Source organism: Lithobates pipiens, unplaced genomic scaffold (assembly GCF_037356315.1).
Source record: "Lithobates pipiens isolate NorthernLeopardFrog02 unplaced genomic scaffold, aLitPip1_a1.2 Scaffold_23, whole genome shotgun sequence".
In the NCBI taxonomy this organism is placed as follows: Eukaryota; Metazoa; Chordata; class Amphibia; order Anura; family Ranidae; genus Lithobates; species Lithobates pipiens.
In genome coordinates, this window is record NW_027507785.1 from 159,314,194 (window position 1) to 159,339,024 (window position 24,831).

Below are 24,831 nucleotides of genomic sequence, written 5' to 3' on the forward strand. Positions count from 1 at the left end.
CTGATCAGTGACAGTGTCACTAGGCAGAACGGGGAGATACTTGTTTACATTAGAATCTCCCTGTTCTCCCTCACGTGAGACGATCGGGGGTATCCAATGTTTTACCAACCAGGAAGTGAGAAGAACTCTCCAACAGTGAGTTTTTCTAGACAGGGTTCATACGGTTGAAAAAAAGACACAAGTCCATCCAGTTCAACTTATGTGTGTGTGTGTGTGTTATTTTAATTCTCTACATTTCTATTCTCTACTTTGTTGCAGATCCCTACCTTTTGTTATTCTGAAGGAATAGCTGTTTGTTTGTCTGTGTCCATGTTCTGAGTGAATCTGCATGGGAGTGACTTTATAATTATCAATCAGCTGCTGCACCTGCAGGGCTCTAATGAGGAAATTGGCAAGGTCTGCACTGTTTAGATGCGATGTCCCTTTGGGAGTATGTCACCAAAAATGACATTTTTGTTGCAGGGGATGCTCAAAATATGATTTGTACCTTAGTGCAGATTTCTGGGAAAACCAGTAAGCCAATCACTCAAGCAGGAACTGACATATCTAGGGGTGTTACAGAACACCTCCAGGTAGCCATATTGCTTTTCATTGTATTTTACAGAGTATTACAGCACTGCAGACCGAAAAGGAAAGATCATTTTTTATAACATTACTTTACAAAATGACTTGTATTGCAATTGTATAACCTATACTTTTTTTTTTTTATTTGCTAATTTTTTTCCCATGAAAGTGAAGTTATCCTTTAAGTCTGTGATCCACAAGCATCCCCAGTTCCTCTTCCATCATTGCTGAGTGATGTATTAAACCTCATCTTCAATGTAGCTGCCCAACCCCCTATTTTGTCTAGAGACTTCCTGTAACAATGCTATATCCTGTGCAAACGTTATTTTGTAATTTGGTTTCATCAGCAAACCCTGAAACTGAGCTCTTAATTCTAACTTCTATATCATTATAATTAAACAAAACACAACATAAGACCATTCAGAGAATTCATAGTTTATCATTACCTTTCCTATCTATGTACATAAAATTTCATTAAAGTGGTTGTAAACTCCAATCTTTGACTTGTACCTATACGTAAGTCTATTATAAGGCTTACCTATAGGTACTGTAAGTATTTCCTAAACGTGCACCTTTAGGAGATGGTTACTATATATGCAGCCGATGATGTTATTGCTCTGAAGGAACGGCCACTCTGGCTGTTCCTTCAGAATCCTGTGCTGTAAACAGCGGCTCCCCTGCGCATGAGTGACATCATTGCGGCCCTGGCCAGTCACACATTCTGAGCCCATGGACTTGGAAGGAAGACAGGTGAAGATGGAAGCAGCCTCCAGCAATGACAGCGCAACGCTGGAAGGCTTCGTTTTCAGGTAAGTTTGACATAATGTGCTAGTATGTGATGCATTATTATGGCACATTATGGCTTTACCTTGCAGGTCAGAAAAAAAGGCGGTTTACTACCGCTTTAACACAAACAATTTAATACACTTAGGGGATTTTGGTTTAACTTATTTATAATGTGCATGCAAAATGTTATTTCTACCATCTGCATGCCGCTGCAGAATTCAAGGTTACATAGTTGTGGTCAGGTTGAAAAAAAAGTCCATCTAGTTCAACCAAAAAAAAATAATAATAATAATAATAATAATGCAATCCCATATGCACAATCCTTCACCTATAATTGATCCAGAGGAAGGCAAAAAACCCCAGCAAAGCATTCTCCAATTTGCTACAGGAGGGGAAAAAATTCCTTCCTTATCCCTCGAGAAGCGATCGGATTTTCCCCGGATCAACTTTACCTATATATGTTAGTACCCAGTTATATTCTGTACATTTAGGAAATAATCCAGGCCCTTTTTAATGAAATCTACTGAGCTTGTCAGAACCACCTGTGGAGGGAGTCTATTCCACATTTTCGCTCTTACTGTGAAGAAACCTTTCCATATTTGGAGATTAAATCTTTTTTCCTCTAGATGTAGACATTCATTAAACCAGTCATTATTTTCCAGTCTTCTGCTGTCCAGTTTTTGTGATTTCATGCCCAATGTAAACTAATTTACCTGTGCTTAGCAGACAGTTATTGAAACCCATTGTGGTAGCTCATTTTCTTCAAGGTTTAATGTATTGAGCATTAAGGTGCCCTTCTCCATGCCACTGTATTTTAAGAGTTATTTGAACAGTAAGAACAAAAATAGACTGCCACACTCTGTGTCACAGGATTGGAGTAGGGGGATAAATGATGTGCTTCTCAAAAACAGACGTGTTCACAACCATGTACAATGCAATTTTATTAGTGTATTTAAAATATACAAATATTACAAAAACATTCCATATCCTTTCTATATCACTATTCAATAGCATAATGTATGTTCAAAAAGGCTTGGTGGATCAAAATGTTTTGCACACAAAATTGCTTCATCAGGGTCCACTTGCCATAGTTAAAGAAGGATATGGTACATGATACAATATCTATCATGGAAAATGACAAATGAATAATATGAATAACATTTACATACTTAAAATCATGTACATGCATCAGTCATTATCAGTATACATTTTTTTAGACTCAGTATCACAGGAAGAAATGGACAGAAGAAAAAAAGTATATATATACACACACTATGTTACCAAAAGTATTGTGGCGCCTGCCTTAACATGAACTTTAATGGTATCCCAGTCTTAGTCCGTAGAGTTCAATATTGAGTTGGCCCACCCTTTGCAGCTATAACAGCTTCAACTCTTCTGGGAAGGCTGTCCACAAGGCTTAGGAGTGTGTCTATGGAAATGTTTGACCATTCTTCCAGAAGCACATTTGTGAGGTCAGGCACTGATGTAGACAAGAAGGCCTTGATCACAGTCTCCGCTCTAATTCATCCCAAAGGTGTTCTATCGGGTTGAGGTCAGGACTCTGTGCAGGCCAGTCAAGTTCCTCCACCCCAAACTCATTTATGCAAATCTTTATGGGCCTTTCTTTGTGGACTGATCCAAATTATTTGGTGGAGGGGGGATTAAGGTGTAGGGTTGTTTTTCAGGGGTTGGGTTTGGCCCCTTAGAGGAACTTGACTGGCCTGCACAGTCCCGACCTCAACCTGATAGAACACCTTTAGGGTGAATTAGTGTGGAGACTGTGATCCAGGACTTCAGTAACATCACCCCAAACTCACTTATCCATGTCGTAAGGGCCCTTGTTTGTGTACTGGTGCGCAGTCATGTTGGAACATGAAGGAGCCATCTCCAAACTGTTCTCACAAGTATATATATATACATATATGTATATATATATATATATATATACATATATGTATATATATATATATATATATATATATATATACACATATATATATATATATATATATATATATATATATATACAGTGGGCAAAATAAGTATTGAACATTGAACATGTCACCATTTTCTAGGTAAATATATTTCTAAAGGTGCCATTGACATGAAATGTTTACCAAATGTAGATAATAACCCATGCAACCCATACATACAAATAAACCAAAACAAATAAGTTCAGAAATTAAGCTATGTGTAATAAAATAGAATGACACAGGGAAAAGTCTATTAAACAGATGAAGAAAGAGAGGTGCAAAAAGGTATAAAGCCAAGACACCAGTTAAAATCTATCAGTACCTAGAAAGAAATCCTGCCCATTGTCGATGCAAATTAATATCAGCTGGTTCAGTCTCAACTGATGGCATATAAAAAAGGTGTCTCACAAGAAACCTCTCATGATGGGTAAAAGCAAAGAGCTCTCTCAAGACCTTTGCAACCTCATTGTTGCACAATATACTGATGGCATTGGTTACAGAAGGATTTCTAAACTTCTGAATGTTTCAGTGAGCCCTGTTGGGGTCATAATCTGGAAGCGGGAAGAACATCATTATACCATAAACTGGTTATGACCAGGTGCTCCTTGCAAGATTTCTGGAAGAAGAGCAAAAATAATTATCAGATGAGTTGTCCAAGACCACACAAGACCCCACTGCTGAAGAAAATGCATGTTGAAGCTTGTTTAACCACTTGGGTACCGCGCTATTGCCGAATGACGGCATTAGCGCGGACCTAGATTTCCGGGACTACGTCTATTGACGTCGTCCCGGTTACGAGCGGCCTGCGCGCCCCCTGAGGGGCGCGCGCGGCGCGCTCTGTGATCGGCGAGTCCGTGAGACTCGCCTGATCACCGATCCGTGTAAGGGGTCGATCCCGACCCCTTATCACGTGATCAGCTGTCAGCCAATGACAGCTGATCATGTGATAGAACGGAGCCGGTAATCGGCTATTATTCCTCCTCGCGCTGACAGCGCGAGGAGAAAAAAAAAAAGCCGATCGCCGGCGGCCGTGATCGGGACATCAGTCCCGATCACGGCCAGCAATGAAAGTCACCACATGCCACCTGCCAGTGCCCACCTGCCTCCCGCAGTGCCATCCTGAAGTTTAACAAAGTAAAAGTAAGTGCCCCCCGTCTGTGCCCATAATGCCCACAGTGCCACCCACAGTGCCACCCACAGTGCCACCCCACAGTGCCACCCCACAGTGCCACCCACAGTGCCACCCACAGAGCCACCCACAGTGCCACCCAATCTGCCTCAAAGGTGCTGCACCCCAGTGCCGCCCATCAGTGCCCAGCAGTGCCGCCCATCAGTGCCCAGCAGTGCCGCCCATCAGTGCCCAGCAGTGCCACCTATCAGAGCCACCTATCAGTGCCACCTATCAGTGCCCATCAGTCCCATCTATCTGTGGTACCTATCAGTGCCCATCCGTGCCACCCATCCGTGCCACTTATCCGTGCCACCCATCCGTGCCATCTTATCTGTGCCCATCTTTGCCCATCAGTGCCGCCTTATCTGTGCCCATCGGTGCCGCCTTATCTGTGCCTATTAGTGCCGCCTTAACTATGCCTATCAGTGCCCACCAGTGCAGCCTATCAGTGCCCACCAATGCAGCCTATCAGTGCCCACCAATGCAGCCCATCAGTGCCCACCAATGCAGCCTATCAGTGCCGCCTTATCAGCGCACTTCAATGAAGGAGAAAAATGACCCGTTTGCAAAATTTTATAACAAACTATTAAAACATGATTATTTTTTTTTTTTTTTTTTTGCATCTTTTTTTGTTTGTTTAGCAAAAAATAAAACTCCGAGCTGTAACTAAATACCACCAAAAGAAAGCTCTATTTGTGGGAAAAAAATGATAAAAATTTCATTTGGGTACAGTGTTGTATGCCCGCGCAATTGTCATTCAAAGTGCATCAGCGCTGAAAGCTGAAAATTGGTCTGGGACTGAGGGGGGTTTAAGTGCCCAGTAAGCAAGTGGTTAAAGTTTGCTGCACAATATTTAGACAAGCCTGTGAAATAATGGGAGAATCGTATGGTCAGACGAGACCAAAATTGAACACTTTGGATGCCATGTTTGAAGGTCTAATTGCACTGCAATCGAAAAACACCCCCATACCAACAGTGGTTTGGAGGTGGGAACATCATGGTATGGGGCTGTTTTTCAGCATACGGTACTGGCAAACTTTATGTCATGGAAGGAAGGATGAATGGAAAAATGTACCAAGACATTCTTGATAAAAATCTGCTGCCATCTACCAGAATGATGAAGATGAAACGAGGGTGGATATTTCAGCAAGATAATGATTCCAAACGCAAAGCCAAGGAAACTCTCAATCGGTTTCAAAGAAAGAAAATAAATCTGCTAGAATGGCCCAGCCAATCTGCTGACTTGAATCCAATAGAAAATCTATGGAAAGAACTTAAGATCAGAGTTCATAGAAGAGACCCACGGAACCTTCAAGATTTGAAGACTGTTTGTGTAGAAGAATGGGCCAAAATCACACCTGAGCAATGCATGTGACTAGTTTCTCCATACAGGAGGCATCTTGAAGCTGTCATTATCAACAAAGGATTTTGTACCAAGTATTAAATACATTTCAGTTAGTGTGTACTCAATACTTTTTCCCTGTGTCTTTACCTTTTATTCCACATAACTTCGTTTCTGAACGTATTTGTTTTGGTTTCTTTGTATATATGGATTGCATGAGTTGTTACAGAGGTATGGTGAAAATTTCATGTCAATAGCAACTTTAGGCTGCTATTGCAAATACACTACTGCGAATCGAATGCGGTTTCTCTGCATCCAATTCGCATGTTAGGAGATTGTGACTGGCTCTCTATGGAGCTGGTTCACATATCTCTGCAGTGGCTTCAGTGCGAATTACATCTTCTGGTACATTTCAGGTCCAAATTCAGCCAAAAATTCAGACTAAAATCAGACCTGAAACGGTGAACACTGAAGCACCAGCCCCTGGTGTGAGCCGCTCTGTGCTTCAGTGTGAACCCAGGAGCAAAGACGGGAAAGATTGCGCTACGGAAATTGATATGTCTATGGTATGAGCAGCCTCTACTTAATTTGCCGCCCTGTATGGCTGGAAATAATTGTATGAAAGAAGGGGAAATAGATTTGGCGCTATACCCTTGAATTAAATAATATTAATAAAATGAAACAAATTGTGAAAAAAATTGTGAAAAAAATTATATAAAAAAATTATCAGCACGCTGGTAAATAATTAACTAATATTATGAACTATAAAACTTAAAACACTGCGAAATCCGACAATATCATATGGGAAGCCCAAAAGGGCCGTGCTTGTTCTAAGTGCTTAGATCACTCTAGGTGCCCTATATCAAGTGCTTAATGTACTAGTGTCACTAGAAAAAAATGTCATAGAAAATATATATGTGAATACAATAATAAAAGTGCAAGCCAAACCACGTAATAAATTGATGAAGATAAATAAACTTGCAATTGCAAAAAAATAAAAACAAAAAATAAAAATACAAGTAAAAAACAAGTACAAACATTTTCCATGTGAAAAAATCCAAATGTGAATATAAATAAAAATAAAAGTAAATATAAATATAAAAATTTCAGTCAGTGAAAGTCCCACGCTTATAAAAAATCCAATGTGATATGTGCCACAAAACTGAGTAACAGGTGAACAACAATGAATAATGGTGAAAATCTTCCGTGATTATCTTCAAAAAATATGGGCAACTCTATGGGCAAGGAACACTTTCCTGACATTTCACAGCCGTTCTCAGCTGTGTCCTCTGCAGAGCTTTCATTGATAGAGACAGGACTCGAGCGGCTTCAGAAAAGGTCACAAAGATTTGTAGTACTTCCCCTATCCTTGGAGGGGAATCACAACATTGTCATTCAGAAGAGCAGGCGTCTCCCAGGACAACATCAAACCATTGCCAGAGAGCAGCACAGTGGCTTATAGACATGTGCAGAGTAAAATATTTCGTTTCGGAATTTCGTTTTCGTCTGAAAACTTAATTTATTTAGTTACTCCCGAAATTCGTTTTTATTTATTTCATTTTTCGTTCAAAAATTGCATTCGTCCGAAAATCCACATGAATCACGGTCGAATCTGTCTTTGAAGGCTTATGGTGTCTGTCGAATGTATAAAGAAGATTCGACGGAGCTAGTATATAGCATACTTTAGAACCCTATTAAAGTCTATGGGACTCCAACGTTCAAAATCTAAAGTGCTCATTTTAAAGGCTAATTTGCAAGTTACTGTCCTAAAAAGTGTTTGGGGACCTGGGTCCTGCCCCAGGGGACATGGATCAATGCAAAAAAAAGTTTTAAAAACGGCCGTTTTTTCGGGAGCAGTGATTTTAATAATGATTAAAGTGAAACAATAAAAGTGTAATATTCCTTTAAATTTCGTAGGGGGGGGGGGTTGTCTATAGTATGCCTGTGAAGGGGCGCATGTTTCCCGTGCTTAGAATTGTCCCTGCACAAAGTGTCATTTATGCAGGAAAAAAAGTCCTTTAAAATCACTCGCAGCTATTATGAATTGTCGGCTCCCGTAATACAGAGAACACTCATTGAAAGTCATTGATAAAAAAATAAATAAATAAATAAATAAAAAAGCGTGGGGGTCCCCCAAATTCAATTACCAGGCCCTTCAGGTCTGGTATGGATATTAAGGGGAACCCTGCCTCAAATTTAAGAAAAAATTTGACGTGGGGTTCCCCCTAAATATCCATAACCAGACCCTTCAGGTCTGGTATGGATATTAAGGGGAACCCCGCGTCAAATTTAAAAAAAAATTGACGTGGGGTTCCCCCTAAAAATCCATACCAGACCCTTTATCCGAGCACGCAACCTGGCAGGCCGCAGGAAAAGAGGGGGGGACGAGAGAGCGCCCCCCCTCCCTCCTGAACCGTACCAGGCCACATGCCCTCAACATTGGGAGGATGCTTTGGGGGTCTGTGACCCCTCAAAGCACCTTGTCCCCATGTTGATGAGGACAAGGGCCTCATCCCCACAACCCTGGCCGGTGGTTTTGGAGGTCTGCGGGCGGGGGGCTTATCAGAATCTGGAAGCCCCCTTTAATAAGGGGACCCCCAGATCCCGGCCCCCCCCCCTGTTTGAAATGGTAAGGGGGTACAAAAGTACCCCTACCATTTCACAAAGAAAGTGTAAAAAATGTTTAAATAAAACAAACACACTTTTGAAAAATTCCTTTATTAAAAATAAAAAAATAAAAAAAAGATTCCAGCGGCGGTAATCCACTCTTGCTATCCATCGACGGACGGTCATATCTCCAGCGATGTCTCATGTCATCCAGCGCAGCGCAGCATCCTTCTTCTGTCTCCGTGGAGGAGACACTACAGACATTCCGGCGGCTGACGTTTGTTATATACGGAGGGCGGGGCCACCCGTCACCTGACCCCGCCCCCCTCTGACGCAAGGGGAAACCCGGGGTTCCCGTGACGTAGGGGTGACCCCGCCCCCCTCTGATGTAACGGAAACCTGCCTGTGTTACATCAGAGGGGTGCGGGTCACCCCTACGTCACAGGGAACCCCGGGTTTCCCCTTGCGTCAGAGGGGGGCGGGGTCAGGTGACGGGTGGCCCCGCCCTCCGTATATAACAAACGTCAGCCGCCGGAATGCCTGTAGTGTCTCCTCCACGGAGACAGAAGAAGGATGCTGCGCTGCGCTGGATGATATTAGACATCGCTGGAGAGATGACCGTCCGTCGATGGATAGCAAGAGTGGATTACCGCCGCTGGAATCTTTTTTTTATTTTTTTATTTTTAATAAAGGAATTTTTCAAAAGTGTGTTTGTTTTATTTAAACATTTTTTACACTTTCTTTGTGAAATGGTAGGGGTACTTTTGTACCCCCTTACCATTTCAAACAGGGGGGGGGCCGGGATCTGGGGGTCCCCTTATTAAAGGGGGCTTCCAGATTCTGATAAGCCCCCCGCCCGCAGACCTCCACAACCACCGGCCAGGGTTGTGGGGATGAGGCCCTTGTCCTCATCAACATGGGGACAAGGTGCTTTGAGGGGTCACAGACCCCCAAAGCATCCTCCCAATGTTGAGGGCATGTGGCCTGGTACGGTTCAGGAGGGAGGGGGGGCCGCTCTCTCGTCCCCCCCTCTTTTCCTGCGGCCTGCCAGGTTGCGTGCTCGGATAAAGGGTCTGGTATGGATTTTTAGGGGGAACCCCACGTCAATTTTTTTTTAAATTTGACGCGGGGTTCCCCTTAATATCCATACCAGACCTGAAGGGTCTGGTTATGGATATTTAGGGGGAACCCCACGTCAATTTTTTTCTTAAATTTGAGGCAGGGTTCCCCTTAATATCCATACCAGACCTGAAGGGCCTGGTAATTGAATTTGGGGGACCCCCACGCTTTTTTTTTTTTATTTATTTATTTATTTTTTTATCAATGACTTTCAATGAGTGTTCTCTGTATTACAGAGCCGACAATTCATTATAGCTGCGAGTGATTTTAAAGAACTTTTTTTCCTGCATAAATGACACTTTGTGCAGGGACAATTCTAAGCACGGGAAACATGCGCCCCTTCACAGGCATACTATAGACAACCCCCCCCTACGAAATTTAAAGGAATATTACACTTTTATTGTTTCACTTTAATCATTATTAAAATCACTGCTCCCGAAAAAACGGCCGTTTTTAAAACTTTTTTTTGCATTGATACATGTCCCCTGGGGCAGGACCCGGGTCCCCAAACACTTTTTAGGACAGTATCTTGCAGAATCTTTTCTCTCTGTCAAATCTTTTTTCTCTGTCGAATATTTTCTCTATATAATCTTGGACTAATAGAGGTAAGGTTAGGCACATTCGAACACAGGTTCTATAGACACAGATTGTTGTCAGAGTCATGTCGAATCTCCTATTCTATATCGAACTGTTGTAACAATGAAAACGAAAATAAAGCATTTATTTATGTCGGATCTTTCGTTTTTCGGATTTTGTGCTTTCGTTATCGTTTGTCAAAACGAAAACAAAAATAGCTGAAATTCGGACGAAAATGCATTCGGACGAAAACGAATGCACATGTCTAGTGGCTTATACTGTGGAGGCTGATCCACCCCTGTTGGGGTAAGAGTGGTGGGTGATGGTGAGAGCAATCGCATTATTATTCACTGTACACTTGGAGTAGCAGTTGTATATTTTTTGAAGATAATCACGGAAGATTTTCACCATTATTCATTGTTGTTCACCTGTTACTCAGTTTTGTGGCACATATCACATTGGATTTTTTATAAGCGTGGGACTTTCACTGACTGACATTTTTATATTTATATTTACTTTTATTTTTATTTTTATTTATATTCACATTTGGATTTTTTCACTTGGAAAATTTTTGTACTTGTTTTTTACTTATTTTTTGTTTTTATTTTTTTGCAATTGCAAGTTTATTTATCTTCATCAATTTATTACGTGTTTTGGCTTTCACTTTTATTATTGTATTCACATATATATTTTTTATGAAATTTTTTCTAGTGACACTAGTACATTAAGCACTTGATATAGGGCACCTAGAGTGATCTAAGCACTTAGAACAAGCACGGCCCTTTTGGGCTTCCCATATGATATTGTCGGATTTTGCAGTGATTTAAGTTTTATAGTTCATAAGATTAGTTCATTATTTACCAGCGTGCTGATAATTTTTTTATATAATTTTTTTCACAATTTTTTTCACAATTTGTTTCATTTAATTAATAATATTTAATTCAAGGGTATAGCGCCAAATCTATTTCCCCTTCTTTCAGTGTGAACCCAGCCTTAGAAATAGATTTACCTAGAAAAATGGTGACGTGTTCAATACTTTTTACACCCACTGTATATACAGTGTATATATAAATGTTATCCTCCCACTGTCAGGCATGAGATCACTCCATCTGACAGTGTCTCGATATTCTCCAATAACAGGTACTGAAACCTAGAACACTTCACTGCCACTCTGCAGACCACAAACATCCACCTTAGGGGCAGTCCTGTTATATTTAAATGCTTACGTCTATCTTTCATGGTGAGGTGTGTTGCCTTAAAGCAGAATTTCACTCTCTCAATCAACATTGACTACTTTTAATCCTTATGCTGCTAGCATTGGCAAATATATAGGAAAGTATATTATATTTATTTGTATTAAACTTTTTTTTATTTTTTCAGTTCTATCCTGGTTTCCATGCCTAAGCAAATGGTGTCATACATCCCAGGAGTCTCCGGGAGGGGAGATTTTCAAAGCTAAGCATTTTCAAAGCTCCTGCATTCATGCCTGAGCTAAGAGCAGATGAATTCCAGAAAGTAAATGCTACATGAATCATTTGCCCTTACTTAAAATGGCCATGGCCCGAAATGCAAGGAGGTGTTTCTCAAAGTGATTTCTCAGCAAAATAAAGCATAGAGCTATACTGTAGATGGATGGATGAGCTTGCTTTGAATGTTAAAAATAAATTAGTGTAGTTCCGCAGTGTAGCCACACTTTCATGCTGCATTCCCAGTGCAAACACTTACTTTAATCTTTCTCAGATTATCAGAAGGAAGAATGCAGCTTGGATCTTTATTAATATTATATCAGATAAGAAAATCTACAGGACAGAATATAATTTTTAAATTCCTTTTTTTTTTCAAAACATTGTTTAGTTTTGGGTGATATCCATATGATAAATGTTCTTGCTGTACCATTAGCTGAATGTGACAAGAATCTGTTTATTTTTGTAGGGGAAATGGAAGAATTAGAAGCTCTCTGGCTAACTGGCATCTGCCACAATGAAAAAAATGAAGTGATGAGTAGTCAGCTAGACATTGATAATATGGCTGGAGTCTTCTACATGCTGGGTGCAGCCATGGCACTAAGCCTCATCACATTCATAATGGAGCACCTCTTCTTCTGGCAGTTCCGACACTGCTTTATGGGTGTCTGTTCTGGGAAACCCGGCCTGGTGTTCTCTATTAGCAGGGTAAGTTATTCAGCAGTCATACCCGATGATAATTTAATATTCTTATGTACAGTAAGTATTGTCAATAGACTTGGTGCCATACATTTGTATTTTGTAGGTAAATTGCAAATCAAGGTTAGTTTGAGATAACATTAGATACCAAGAGAACATGGACTTAAAATTGCCACAGTTTTTATTACTATAATATTTTCACAGTCCATCTTTTAACTAAGCAAACAAATTTAGTTCTTTTCCCCCTTGTCAACTTAAGTCACTACTAGGTTGTATATTGTTCTCCATACCTTAATTTTAGTAATGGGCAGTGGATTTTTGTTTGCATTTGACAAGTTTTGCATTCTCATACAAGTCTAAGCCCTTGTACACACAGTCGGACATTCCGACAACAAAATCCATCAGATTTTGTCCGAAACTTGTGTTGCATACACATGGTCGGACAAAGTTATCGGAAAATCCGATCGTACGTAACGTGATGACGTTATTTCGTTACGACGGGACTACGTTCAGGCTAGTAGCCAATAGCTTTGGTCTAGGAATTTGATCTGAGCATGCGTGGCACTTTATCCGATCGGAGTTCTCTACACACAATCGGACAAAGTCTGATTGGATCATGTTGTCGGAAAGTTTTATAGCCCAGCTCTCAAACTTTGTCCGTCGGATATTCCGACGGAAACAGTCCGATGGAGCCCACACACAGTCGGATTATCCGACAACATGGTCCGATCTGACATTTTCCATCGGAATGTCCGACCGTGTGTACAAGGGCTTAGAGAATGCAAAATCCACTTGAGCAGGTCAAATGCAGGTCATAAGCCAATCAACTCCTGATCAATTTAACCTGTTAATGATTTCCGAAAGATCTCACAAGCATCTCAAATTAATGTCAAATGAATGCCATCGATACAAGACCATAGCCTGTTGACATGGGCCCAGAGAATTGTGCTTGTGGCTTATGTATACACTGTTAGGCTCATAAATATATTAAGGAAACAATTGGTACAGCAAACACTATCTTGCCTATCTCATCAATCAGCCTGGGGGTGGAGGACCATGCTAATTAGTGAGTTCTCTTCTATGCAGTCCCTGTCAGAACCTAGGCGCAGAAGAGGATTTAAATGTTCATGTCATCAGTTGGAGAATGGGGGAATGATTGCAGTGAGAATAGAATGGTGAAATTTCTGACTGAAAAACGTTAAAGGTTGTTTTAGAGATATAGGGTGGCTTATAAAGCACATGGGCATTGGATAAAGACAATGAAAATGTATCATCACACTTTAAGAAATTTGTGGATGTTGGTATACTATATTAGTTTGCAAGTTCAAAAATTATTTATTGTTTAGACACATATTACTAAGCAATACAACAACTACTGAGAATTTCTGTGCACTTCAAAATGTGAGAACATTTTTCTGTGCACCATTGTCTAAAGTTAATCAGATAGAAGCTTGTAGCACAGAAAAAATACTGTCGTTGTATGTAGCAATTAGAAATCAGGCTTTCATTTTCTTACCTGTAATATAACATTTTATGCTATTGAGTATCTCATGATTTTTAATTTGTACATTTTAGTTAATTTAATCCTTTTGAATTTTGAATTTATTTTCAATGAATCCCTTTGTACTCTGATCATTTATTTAGATTATTATGTATTTAGTTTAATTGCTAAAACAAGCACAGTTAAAATAAAAACAGCAACAGTTGTTGACCAGGCAAAGAAACAACTAACAGTATGACGGTTTCATATACCATTGCAGTTCTTATAATTGTACACAATATGTGGAAATCTGTGTCAAGGCAAACGTGTACTTTGTTTATGCATGGCAAAACAACAGGCTCCCTTTAATGGCCCATTCACAGCAACATTTACTCAACTTCCCCACCCCCCTGCTCTGTTCAGCCAGTGTAAATGAGGAAAAGAAACTTCTTTGACAGCACTGGGTCAATTACCAATCACCAGTTCTGTCACATGAGAGGAAGGAGGGTGCTTTACCTGCTCCACCATACCTGGAGATATTCTCTACACTGCTGGCAGCTGAAAGGAGTATGAGGAAATGAAAGGAAGCTGAAAATGTGCTGCTTGTAAAACTAAAGACAGTAAGCCCTTGTACACACGGTCGGACATTCCGACAATAAAATCCGTTAGATTTTGTCTGAGGGATTTTGTCCGAAACTTGTGTTGCATACACACGGTCGGACAAAGTTGTCGGAAAATCCGATCGTACGTAATGTGATGACATTATTTCGTTACGATGAGACTACGTTCAGGCTAGTAGCCAATAGCTTTGGTCTAGGAATTTGATCTGAGCATGCGTGGCACTTTGTCCGATCGGAATTCTCTACACACAATCGGGCAAAGTCCGATCGGATCATGTTGTCGGAAAGTTTTATAGCCCAGCTCTAAAACTTTGTCCGTCGGATATTCCGATGGAAACAGTCCGATGGAGCCCACACACAGTCGGATTATCCGACAACACGGTCCGATCGGACATTTTCCGTCGTAATGTCCGACCGTGTGTACAAGGGCTAAAACAGATAAACTCCTGGTACTTATAATAGATAACCTCATTTATGAAAATATATTGTACCACTATAACATCTTCTAAAATCAGGCCACATATTCTGGCTGTTATTATTTAAATAATGTAGCCTAGAGAGAAAGACTGCCACAGAGACTATCATTGGTAACGTGTGATATAGTCACATAACACTAGGAGAATCATTTATCTGCAAAACAGTCAAAATGCATGATATGGGAAAATTTTGTACTGTCAGGCAGCCCCTTTTGGGCAGAATAATGAAAGAAAGATAGAGAGGTGCGTGTCAAATCTTGGAATCACTGCCTAGGTCAGATCTGAGATTTAGTGCCTTAAGATTTTTGACAGAAGAGTAATAACTTAAAAGGTAAAGCACACTGATTATGTTAAATTATTGCTACATATGAAAACATGTTTTGACTTTTTGTGTAAGTGATCGCATTGGGGTTGATTTGCTAAAACTGGCGAGTGCAAAATCTAGTCCAGCTGTGCAAGGTAGCCAATCAGCTTCTAACTTCAGCTTGTTCAATTAAGCTTGGGCAATAAAACCTGGAAGCTAAATAGTTTCTATGCACAGCTACACCAGATTCTGTATGTACCTGTTTTAGTAAATCAACCCCATTACCTCAAGCATAACTGCTAAGCCTGGGCTCACACTAGGGTGATCTCAGAGATTGCATGTGATTTGCATCCGCACTGCAGGTGCTGATCACATGTGGTCTCTGAGCAATGCGAGTTCAGCCATACAGTTGTATGGCTGAACTCGCATTGGATTTACACAGAAAATAGTGCAGGGACTTGTTTTTCCCTGCGCTAGAATCGGATTGCATGGGTGTTCTCACCTATACGATCTGATTCCTGTGCGAGTTCACAGTTCGCACTGTGATCTGTGAACTAAATTGGGGGTGTGACACCTGCAGCGTTTCGTAGAAGGCAGTGTGAACTGCCCGCGGGAGAGGAACGATGCGGAAACTGAGGCTGGAATTGCGCTGGTTCCCGCATTGCACTAGTGTGAACCCAGGGTAAATGCTCAAAAGTGAGTCAGCTATCTGTAGCAGAGTAGCGAGATAATATATATATTTTTTTATTATTACAAGCACAAGGATTTATATCTAAGAAAGTCATGTTTAGGGTTTGAAAGTCCATGCCTACTTACAAATGCTTGTATTTGAAGGTGGTGAGATGGATATATAGAACATTTCATTTTATAAGTCTATCTTTGCACTTTTCCCGCAAGATCCAACTTTCCTGTCCTTCAGCCCCAAACGCAAGATCAAATTGTGGTATAAAGGCAGGTTTTATATTGTGGAGCCTAGCCACCGATGCCACAGTTTATGTGCCATGGTAAAGACAAAACTTTCCATAGACCATAATGGCACTTCATGTAGTTGTATATGAATGACTATCATTATGATCTATAGAAATTCCTGTCTTCGTCCTCATGCATTGGCTGTTTTTTTTGCTCTTTCTTCAAATTAGGAAGCTCCATTTATTAACTTCACAGCACTGTACAATTCAGTAAAACCATATTGACCTACAGTACTAACTTACAATAGGACGAAATGTGTGTTTTCTATAACAGTCTAAATGTAGAGCAACACACTTTAAATTGGTATACACAACCACCATAAAACTACAATCAATTATAAAAGGTGCTTTAAATAATCTTTAACAATTTGCAGATACACCAAAGTGGAATCCCAAATCTATAAATTTTTATAAAAGTAGGTTCCTCAGATCCACATAATAGTGAGCTGACACTCCACCTGACAACACACTGAGCAACTTACCAATGGTTGAGACCTCTAGGTAATAGAAGGTCAGATTAAGCTTGTATGCAGTTATGACCATGCTGATGGTTAAGTCCAAATTTTCATCAACATACCTTCATCTTATTTAGGATCATACAATTGTTCTTTTACCCTTATCAGTTTATCTTTAGTAGGTGATATCCCTCAATAAAAGCTTTTTTTTAGGAACAACATCCAGTTAAGATTCCTACTTCATTCCTGCTGGCTCTGCCCAACATGTCTTGGCCTATAGGTTACCATCATGGGCTGCAGTGTGAAGTTAAAAATAGGATTATATAAGGCATATTTTCTCACCCCATTATGGCCATTTCCATCCTTCTTCAAACATCACCTTGGCCTATTTCTAGGACCTGTATCAACCAGCCACAGGAACTGGTCAGCAGTACATGGCTATTGATATACCTAGACCACCCCTCAGTATACAGCATACTGAGGCATACCTGTTACCAAAATTAGCCAGCCTTCCAGAACAACCAGAGTCATGTGGCTAAATTATGTCATCACGCCAATCCTCCTTATGGCATGACCCATGATCTGAACAGTAGCTAAACAACCACCAAACCGTTGTCAGCTATTGACTGCAAATACACACAATACACATAAATAAGGAAATATGCACCATAGTAGAATAAAGCTAAATAGAATATATAGCAATCTGTATGTCAAATATAGCAAATTTTAATAATACCAACAAAACTTGCAGTACTACTCCATCTTCTCCAAGTTTGCATGGTAGTGTGCATGGTATTACAGGAGGCTAAAACAAAGGCAGATTTGGGTCATGCTTAAAATACAGATATGTGTTTAAAAATAAAAACATAACTGGATAAAAGAGGGCCATTTATATATGCTTATTTTGCACTTTAAAGTGTTTATTACCCTAAAAAAAATTGATCCTGTTCGTTAAAGCACGTTATACAGCACAGTGCTTGTGTTGTGTAATTTGGCCCCCTGTATTAACTGAAATACATGGTTGATCCTGCCTGGTTTATCATGGCTGCTGAGCCCTGACACCCTGGTCAGTTTACATGCCTCCATCATCCGCAGCTCTCCTCTGACCTCCTCTGTCCTCCTCTCCTCCCTCCCTGCCTGCCAGCTCTTACCAGTGCCACTCTGCTCCCCTACCCACTGCTATAAAATGATGTGATGTTAATACAATAGCCTCTGTTAGATAACAACATGTTCCCCAGTATCTGTGCTCTATAAAAAAATCTGATGATTTCTACCGTATTTAAAGTGCCATTCAGGGCTCCTTTTACTGCTTGGCTCTCTCCTCCTCATCTTGCCTCCTCCTGTCTGACGTCAGCGGGAGTTCTCGGCCCCTCCCACTGTAGCTGTCAGAATGGGAGAAAGAGAGCTAAGCAGTCAGGTGAGTGCCAGGAGAAACTCTGAAATAAGGTAGAAATAGTCATTTTTTTAAAATAAAGCACAGACACTGGGGCACATGTTGTTATCTAACAGAAGGGATTGTATTAACATCACATAGTGGCTTTACAACCACTTTAAGACAATATCCAGTTCTCAGCCATGTTGCCTTTTTTGCATCGTACAGTGATTCAATTTGTGAAATGCTCCAATGATTTATAGTCAAGGAAGGACCTGCTGATGTGATTAACACAAACAACCCTCAACAAAGTAATTGCTGCAAAGACTGTTTGGTCTAGGAATTCATGGCAGGATGTATGCTTAAAGTATTCCTTTCATTTTAATAAAATAAAAACGTTTCAACTGTTTAACTGTCACAGATTTGGATATTGGTAGAGGCAATTGGGTTGATTTACTAAAACTACAGAGAGCAAAATCTGCTGCAGTTCTGTATAGAAATCAACCAGCTTCCAGGTTTTTTGTAAAAGCTTAATTTATCAAGCTAAAGTTAGTAGCTGATTGGCTATCATGCACAGCTGTACCAGCTTTTGCACTGTTCAGTGTCAGTAAATCAACCCCACAGACATCAGACATTATAGATAACTCTGTATATAGGGCTACAAGTAAATAGGATGATTCCCAGAATGAATAGAATATTTTTAACAGTTCAAGGCTTCTAATATTGTTTATGAATATAGACCACGCTGCCAAAATGAGAATCAAAATTACTAATCTGTGGGCCAGATGTAAGTGTTCACACAATGAATAAACAACACCAGAAAATATAACGAATGTATCAATAATTCCCATTCAAATAACAATTGCTTGAAAAACAAAAGGTAGGTGAACAGGTGCTGGTGCCATTAGTAAACATGTGACCACTTTCAGGTACCCCACATGGATATACACTCACCACACTGGATGGACCTTCTATAACTGGATAGGTCTCACTGCTCTTTTTTGGTCGAGCCCCCTTTGTATCTTGTCATCAATTTGACTATTCACATGTACCAGGATGTGATTCCTTCCAATACCATACACCACCACTCAAAAATCTGTATCAGGAAAAAAGTTAGTTGCGCAAAGCAGCCAACTTTATTGAACCATGTAAAACCTTATGATTACATCACACTCACATGTATGTAAGCCTATAGACCAGCACCAGGTAAATGCAGCACTTTCTGATAAAGCCATGAGACTGGAAACCGACTCCAGGGATGTGATGTGACATTACCAGAAGTGAGGTGTCGGCTAGAGGATTCTGTTTTTTAAGTGTCAGTGTATTGCTTTGGAAGCAATTGCATCCTGGTACATGTGGATGGTCAAGTTGGTGACAAGATACACAGTGGGTCCAACCAAAAAAAGCCCAGAGACCTATCAAGTAATGGCAGCAGCACCTGTTCACCTACCTTTTGTTTTTGTTTTCATCTGTGACACAGAGTTTTAACACAACTAACCTAAAAAAAACCTTACAAAACACCAAAACAGAAAGCAGTCAGACTATAGAGATATTAAGGCTTGCTTTAAACTCTTAGCCTGGGTTCACACTTGAGAATGCAGCAGATCACAGCAGGAGCCCTGTGTGTAACTGTATCAGGTCCAATTTCAGCCGAATTTTGGGCTGAATTTGGACATGAAATGGACCAAAAGACGCACAGGACTCCTGTGCAATTCATACTGGAGCTGCTGCTGCGATGTGAGAGGCGGTCACAATCTCCTGCTATGCGAATTGGATGCGGAAAAAAACAGCATCCAATTCGCAATAGTGTGAACCCAGCCTTAGACATAGTTTATCTTTTATTTGTTAGTTGAGGCCTTTTATGGCACTTTAAATGTGTGCTGATGAGCTAAAGAAAAAAGTCCCTGATTGCAAAAACAAAATTTTCTGTCAGTTAATTTAGGTGGAAATACCCAGTTTTCCACAGGTTCGTCTTCTACCATTTCAAAGGACAGACTCAGTGAATCTTGTGTTGTACTCGTGTCACCCTAATGCCCTGTACACACGATCGGACATTCCAACGACAAAATCCGTCTGAATTTTTCCAGACGGATTTTGCCCCAAACTTGTCTTGCATACACACAGTCGAACAAAGTTGTCGGAAAATCCAATCGTTCAGAACGAGGTGACGTAGAACATGTACAACGGGACTATAAAGAGGCCAGTAGCCAATAACTTTTGTCTTGTAATTTATTCTGAGCATGCATGGCACTTTGTTCGTCGGAATTGTCTACACACGATTGGAATTTATACGATCGGATTTTGTGGTCGGAAAATTTTAGATCCAGCTCTCAAACTTTGTGTGTCGGAAATTCCGATGGAAAAAGTCAGATGGAGCCCACACACGATCGGATTTTCCATCGGAAAGTCCAAACGTGTATATAGGGCATAAGAGTATCTACTTCTTCAACTCATTACAGTCATATGGTCATATGGTCATTTTCCAGTTTGATAATTCTTACTGTGCTCTTTGTCCAGCTCTCTGTGCAGTTCAAACTAAAGACTTCAACTGAATTGCATATGGGAGAACATACTTTTTGTCTGTTGAAAATTTGATCTATTAGACACCATCTAAACAGAGAGAACAAGTGTGCATAGATTATGGCTTTACTGCAGTGTCCTATTCCTGGGGAAGCTCTGCATTTATCACAGGCTTTTTAAATAGATGTACGTTTGATTTCCTGGCTATAGCTACTGTGGTATTGCTTCAAGTATCTGTCAGTTACATTTTCTTACATTATTTCTGATTTCCCTATCTATCCATTTCAGATTTTCAATACTGCAGTTTTACCACAATTTTTTTCTTAATCCTGTGTGAAATCGTGTAAATACTAAATTGAGATGAACCAATACAATTTTCTTTTGTAAACAGAGCGACCATTAACATTAAACAATGTGGTTGCTGAGTGGTGATTTAAGATTGGTGGCCCATTTATCCTATGAATGGTGACTCTGTGCTAGCTTTATATTGATATATATTCCACTGAAAGTATGACCACAGCTTGTCTTGCATTTATAATGCATATATATTCTTTGACCAGTAAATCTTAAATCATTCAGGATAAGTACTTAACTAGGAATTTTAATGTTTAACATTGTATGTCAGACTTTTTCTGCCATAGTAAATTTCAAGGACAAAACATTGAACTTTGGTATAGCCCATCTAATTTGGTACATTTATAATTATCTTAATTAAAATGATTTTAATATATTATACATTTGTAAAAGGCTATTAGTATATTAATTTAAATGAGTGATTCACATAAACATAACATTAAAAGATGAGCAGGATAAAAAAAAATGAAAAGACACATTAAAGGCCAGCTTGCCTTGTGCTGCAAAGAGCCTTGTCATTAATGTGCACTTAATGCCAAAATAATGTATTAAGGTATTAAAGTTGGTTTTCATCTTATTACTATAAATGGAGGTTTAAAGCAGAGCACTGAGTATTCCTTTTGTAACATTTTATCTAACACGTTCAGTAATAGATGTGTGCCTTAAGAGATTTCTAATGTAGATTTTATAATTAAGATAATGAAATGCACTAAAAATCATTCTTCAAGCAAAGCTAGACTGGACAGTGTATGCTAGTATGCATCAAACTATTGCATTTAGGTACTAGACATATCTCAGCACATAAGCACTTGCTTTTTTGTGTCATACCATATGGTAGTAGCAACCATTTCTGGGACTTGAAATAAGACAACGAAACTAGTCTATAAGCCCATCATAATTCAGTACAGATCTAACATGCACATGGAATTTAAGAATTTACCGTATATACTCGAGTATAGGCCGACCCGAATATAAGCCGAGGCCCCCAATTTACCCCCAAAAAACTGGAAAACTTATTGACTCGTGTATAAGCCGAGGGTGAGACATGGCTGTCCATCCCTGTGTGCCCGTCCATCCCTGTGTGTGTGTCCGTCCATCCATCCCTGTGTGTGTGTCCATCCATCCATCCATCCATCCATCCCTGTGTGTGTGTCCGTCCATCCATCCCTGTGTGTGTATCCATCCATCCATCCATCCCTGTGTGTGTGTGTGTGTGTGTGTGTGTGTGTGTGTGTGTATTCATCCATCCATCCATCCCTGTGTGTGTGTGTGTATCCATCCATCCATCCATCCCTGTGTGTGTGTGTGTGTGTGTGTGTATCCATCCATCCATCCCTGTGTGTGTGTGTGTGTGTATCCATCCATCCATCCCTGTGTGTGTGTGTGTGTGTGTGTGTATCCATCCATCCATCCCTGTGTGTGTGTGTGTGTGTGTGTGTGTGTGTGTGTGTGTGTGTGTGTGTGTGTGTGTGTGTGTGTGTGTGTGTCCGTGCAGCCTTGTGTGTGTGTCCAGCCTACCTGTGTCCCAAGCCTCCGTCCCGAGCCGCCGTCGTCCCGAGCCTCCTCTGTCCCGTGCCTCCTCTGTCCCGTGCCTCCTCTGTCCCGTGCCTCCTCTGTCCCGTGCCTCCTCCGTCCCGTGCCTCCTCCGTCCCGTGTCGTGCCGATGGATCGCCGCTCTTCTCGGCGGCCATTCTACAATTCAAAAGCCGCGCCTCCGTCCTCCGCCTGTGATAGGCGGAACACTCAATTTCCCAGCAGCCTGTGTTCCGCCTATCACGGACATCCTCTCATACTCGTCCGTAGTATGAGAATGAACGGATGTCCGTGATAGGCGGAACACTGACTGCTGGGAAATTCAGTGTTCCGCCTATCACAGGCGGAGGCGGAGAAGGAGGCGCGGCTTTTGAATTTTAATGTCCGCCGTCTGTCTGCTCGATACGCTGATCGAGCAGTCAGACGGCGGTGACTCGAGTATAAGCCGAGGGGGCACTTTCAGCCTCAAAAAAGAGGCTGAAAATCTCGGCTTATACTCGAGTATATACGGTAGCTCAAACTTAAAGTAACCCAGTCTTCTGATCTCAAGATTGTCTCAAACTGATGTGGAAAGCATGCAACATTTGCCAATAAACCTGTCAACACAGGCCCTAAAAACTTTATTTAATGGTTGAGTTTTATTATTTTCAGCAATAGAGTGAACTCAAACCTTTTTCACACAGGGAAAAAATAGGATTTTTAAATACAGCTTATCTGTAAAATCCCTTTCTTGGGGACACAGAGGCTTAGCAATTGGTGGGTTAGCTGGTCACCTTCAGGTGATTGGACACTGGTAACCCTAATTACAAGTGAGTCCCTCTCCTATATAACCCCTCCCATATGGTGAGTACCTCAGTTTTGTAGCAAAGCAATAAGTACCCCAACATATAATCCCAAAAAGGGGCAGGAGCTCTGTGTCCCGTGATGTATTCCTAAGAAAAGGATTTTACAGATAAGCTGTATTTAAAAATCCTATTTTCTTGTCCATACATCATGGGACACAGAGCTTAGCAATTACTTGCTAAGAAAATCAGAAAATACAAGACCGCCAACGGACAAGAGGATCTAAACTGCTGCCTGCAGCACACTGTGCCTGAAGGCGGCATCCTCATTCCCTCTTACATCCACCTGATAGAATCTAGTGAATGTATAGACTGAAGACCAAAGTTGCAGCCTTGCAAATCTGAGCCAAGGAGGCCTGGTGATGCACTGCCCATGAAGCACTAACTGCTCTAGTTGAGTGTGCTTTACCCTGAAAAGGAGGAATCTTCTTTTTTATACCATAGGCCTGAATAATAACCTGCCAAATCCTTCTAGAAATAGTGGATTTGGATGCTGCCTGGCCATTTCTGGGCCTACTGGCAGAATAAACAGACAATCAGACTTTCGTATCTGAACGATTGCCTGCAGATAGATACTGACTGCTCTTACAACATTGAGCGAGTATAACAACTCCTCTTCCACAGACTGCGGATATGGAAGAAAGGATGGTAGGATCACATCTTGATTCCGATGGAGTCCTGACACTACCTTAGGTAGGAAAGTCAGGTGAGGATGCAACACCACCCTGTTTTTGTGAATAATCAAGTATGGCTCTTTACAAGAAAGAGCCGCTAATTCTGATAGCCTTCTAGCCGAGGAAATGACTACCAAAAAGACCAGCTTTTTTGTCAGAAGAATTAAAGAAGCATGGTGTAATGGTTCCAAGGGTGGTTCCAAGGGTTCAAAGGGTTGTTCTTGTAAAACAGACAAAACCAAATTCATATCCCATGGGCACACAGGAGGTTTGACCAGTGGATTCAACAAACAAACAAACAAACAAAGAAACAAGAGAGAGAGGAAAAAAGGGTGTAGAGAGAAAGACAAAAACCCAGAGAGAGGGGTACAACATGAAGTGCATAGGGAATGGGCCCAAGCTAGCCACCTCCCCTAGAGCTTCACATGTACATAATCAGCCCAAGGGCTCCAGATAGTTTTAAAATGCTTAGTAGTGTCATTGACCACACTAGTAAATTGTTTGTTGAGCATAATCCAGGATATCTTTCTTCTGTATAATGACATGCACACAAAAGTCTTCTTCCATGAGTGGATTATAGTGAGATTTGCTGCTAACAACATAAAAAAAATAGTTGTTGTTTACATCGAGGTAGGTTTTCAACAGGTTCATTTAACCACTTAAGCCCCGGACCAATTTGCAGCCAAAGGACCAAGCCCCTTTTTGCGATTTGGCACTGCATCGCTTTAACTGACAATTGCGCGGTCGTGCAACGTGGCTCCCAAACAAAATTGGCGTCTTTTTTTCCCACAATTAGCGCTTTCTTTTAGTGGTATTTGATTACCTCTGCGGTTTTTATTTTTTGCGCTATAAACAAAAATAGAGTGACAATTTTGAAAAAAATTCAATATTTTTTACTTTTTGCTATAATAAATTTCCCCCAAAAATATATAT

The 24,831-nt window shown here is 40.6% G+C and overlaps 1 protein-coding gene across 1 annotated transcript in view; it reads left to right on the forward strand.

The window, feature by feature from the left end:
* Positions 1–24,831, forward strand: part of GRIN2B (glutamate ionotropic receptor NMDA type subunit 2B) — a 969,425-nt gene that overhangs the window by 904,132 nt on the left and 40,462 nt on the right. Inside the window, exon 13 of the mRNA XM_077452507.1 lies at positions 12,071–12,309. Coding sequence (XP_077308633.1) covers positions 12,071–12,309 — 239 coding nt within the window. The remainder of the gene's footprint in view (positions 1–12,070; positions 12,310–24,831) is intronic.